The 3,418-nt window shown below is 45.7% G+C and overlaps 1 protein-coding gene across 1 annotated transcript in view; it reads left to right on the forward strand.

Moving 5' to 3' along the window:
* Positions 1-1,126, forward strand: part of LOC106338390 — a 4,067-nt gene extending 2,941 nt beyond the window's left edge. Inside the window, exon 3 of the mRNA XM_013777378.1 lies at positions 804-1,126. Within this exon, the coding sequence (XP_013632832.1) occupies positions 804-1,126 (323 nt within the window). The remainder of the gene's footprint in view (positions 1-803) is intronic.
* Positions 1,127-3,418: the final 2,292 nt, after the last annotated feature.

Raw genomic sequence — 3,418 nt, forward strand, 5'->3', positions numbered from 1 at the left:
TATATCGTTAATTATCTAGCTATTATTATCTGCTGCGTATTTCCGATATCGCTTATGTTATTGAATTGGATTGATTTATTATTAGGTGAACCTCTCGCTTTAGATTGTTTGGGGTGGGATAGCGAGGGGTTGTATTTGTTAGTTGGGGATCATAATTCACTGAATAACATTAGGTTACTCACCCAACTCCGTTGTCCTTTTTGCAGGTAGCTTTAGTAAGGATGATCGGATAGCTTGGTGCTGGATGTTAGGATCGCCGGTGTAGATTTTCATGCCTTTTGTTAACGGTATTGTGGATTTGTGTTTAGTTTACTCGATTTGGCATTAGCTCGGGACCAGTCTGGAATTATATCAATGTGTAGACATTTCTTGAATCAATAAATAATTTGTCTTTATATGCGTGTCATGAGTACTCTGATATTTGACTAGTCCGGTCTAACACAACGTTTGGTTGTGGTACAGGTTGAAAAGCCTTAGGCCTCGATCTAACGGAAAACGCTAACTCTAGGCACGGGTTGCAAAGCCTTGAGCCTTGACTAAGCGGGGCAAGTTAGTGGATGAACTGGTCTAGGTCATAGAGTAAATTTTGTTACTCTTACCTGATCATCCATAGCCCGTCAAGTAGCGCTTCCGGACCATGATGTTGGGTTGGACGGTCAGTCATGTTCTTGTTTGATTGTTGGCTGGATGGTTGGCTCATTCATCTCTAACCCTGGGTGTTCGACGATCGATCGGTCATGTTCTTGTTTAATTGTTGGCTGGTTGATCGACCATTTGTCTAGGACGGTTCGAGGGTGTTACAGGCGGGATCGATCAGCCCCACTGTGATCCGCTCGTGACCGACCTCGTGATAAGGGATCTCGAGGTCGCGAGAGTTCCCATCGACACGGGTAGCACAGTCAATGTCATCTTCCGTGATACCCTTAAAAGGATGAACATCGAGCTAGGAGAAGTCGTACCGTCCCCCAAGCCGCTAACCAGTTTCGAGGGCACAACATCTATGACTCTCGGATCGATCAAACTGCCTGTCACGGCCAAAGAAGTGACAAAGATTGTCGATTTCGCAGTCGTCGACCACCCGGCCATCTACAACGTCATCATGGGCACGCCTTGGCTAAAGCAATGAAAGCAGTCTCGTCGACTTATCGCCTAGGCATCAAATTCCCAACTCATAACGGAATCGCCGCAATCTTGGGATCCCACACACAGTCGAGACGCTGCTTCCTGGCCGAACACAAGCTACGGCAAATCAATACCATCACGATTGTAAAGCCCAAACGGGCAAAGCTAGCCCAGACATCAACTGAAAACGCTTCGGAAAAAGATGATCTGGAATCGTCAACTCAAGTAACGGACAAGGAGCAACCAGTTTCAAAGCCAAACGCTTCTACCCAGCCGGAGGAAACAAACCCGGTAAAAGACGTCGGTCCTGCGACTAACGCGACCGACGCAGTAGTCGAGTAAACACACTCGCACAATAAACATAACTACTAGATGGCTTGGTCCCCGAAAGGGGTACGTAGGCAGCTCGTCCAAGGATGGGTTCACCTATCCCCCTATCCAAAAAAGGGGAGGGGGATTGGGTGCATATACGAATACTCATATATTCCCGCATTCTAAAGATACTTGCCTTGTACTCAAATTTTTTGAAACTCTTTCGGCAATAAAAAACTTCGTTAACATCTCTCTTATTTCGGAAGAACATCTTGTTATACTTTCGGAAAACATCCATATACGAGCAAAACGATTATTGAACGAAACCAAAAAACACAAACTCGCGAAATATCATCATACCTCAAAACAGATCGACTCCACACTAACTTACCCAACAAAGAACAAAATTGTCACAACGACCAAAAGAATCGCCTGAATAAACAGATTCCACCGACCACAAAAAACTCCTTCGAGACCATATCTCGGTCGTACCGTCAATTCAGACTCTCGACCAGAACGCGAGACCCCGATCTCAGATGCGTTACTAGCCTAAAGTGTGTTTTCAAAAACACTATAAGCGAGACGTCGCCTATATCTTCGAGAACATGCTCCCCGTCCGCCCAAAACTGAAAATTGCAAACGCTTGTCGATTGGCCCCGCCAAGCACTTTAGCCATCCTAAACCAACGCATTTAGACTTATCCTAAGGATAGGTCCTCTTACATCCGACCAGGATAAAATAGCGCTTAAAAGAAATCTGAAATTTTGTTCAGCACTTTCGGGAGACTTAACAATTGTCCTCGAAGAGATGCTCGATTCCTACCATACAAGTCAAATAAGCCGAGAACATATCACATACTTTAAAGCGGAATGGATTCAGGTTAAAATCGCAACAGACAAAACGAAAGCCGATTATTCATCGCAAAAGCCTTTAACCGAAAGTAAACCTAGGTATTACCCTAAACCCATAACACTGGTCTCTAACGTCTCAAAGCATGATATCGAAAAGATACGAGATCCTGAAAGCATGTCTCTTCGTCTATACCAAAAACGCTCTCAAACCTTCAATGAGCAACGAGTTTGATGATCCGCAAAAAGAGGCGAAGGACGAGATGACAACTCGGATCGCTAAACATTCTTAAAAACCTCCTTTTTTATAAAAGAATGGTCCAAACACGAAAGCCAGGGATTCGAAGCCACACACGGCCAGTCCCATTACATAAAAAAAAAACAACACGGCCATACTGGGCCAGCAAGTAAACAAATAACAGAAACAAATTACAAAGTCAAGGGAATACTCTCCCGAATGGCTCACAGCAAACCTAACAATCAATCGCCAAGGTCGAAGTTCCCACTCATCGACCTTCCGACGAGCAGAGCCACCGGGTGGTTTGCCTCACCCGTCTCACCAAGGCCTCCCGTCTCGGCCTCCACTGTATCGGGAGAAACGGGAAACGGATCCAATTGCTCCCAAATCTTTTCCTCTGCCTCAGATATTGCAAAGTTTTTATCTTTCTCGGCCAAACGCACTGTCTGCCTCGCATACTCGCCAGCATACGAGTAGTTAAGAAGCTGCGTAAGATACAAACCACCCACGGTTCCACGACACTCACGATAATCCTGAGTGCCTTGTAACGCTCCTTGAGCTCCCCAAAATTTTGCGAGAACTTATCACGACGTTTCTGCATAACCTCGACCACCTCTCTCTTCCCTCGCCTATAGGCATGGTTGACCTCCTTCTCAAATGACTCCCCCTCACGACGACGAGAACTTTCCAACTCATCTTTCAGACGGGCAAACTCTTTATCTGCCACCTCGGCCTTGAATCGAGCTATATCAGCCTCTGGGTTGCTCGTGTCGAGGGCTCGGTTTATCATAAGTAGGCCCTGCGAAAATTCTCAAAGTCAAGGAAGCTTCGGCCAAAACAAAAATCCGAGAATGTTCAAAGATGAGAACCTACCCCGTTGACCATTCTCGCCGCCTTG

The sequence above is a fragment of the Brassica oleracea genome, chromosome C4 (genome assembly GCF_000695525.1).
Source record: "Brassica oleracea var. oleracea cultivar TO1000 chromosome C4, BOL, whole genome shotgun sequence".
NCBI lineage: Eukaryota > Viridiplantae > Streptophyta > Magnoliopsida > Brassicales > Brassicaceae > Brassica > Brassica oleracea.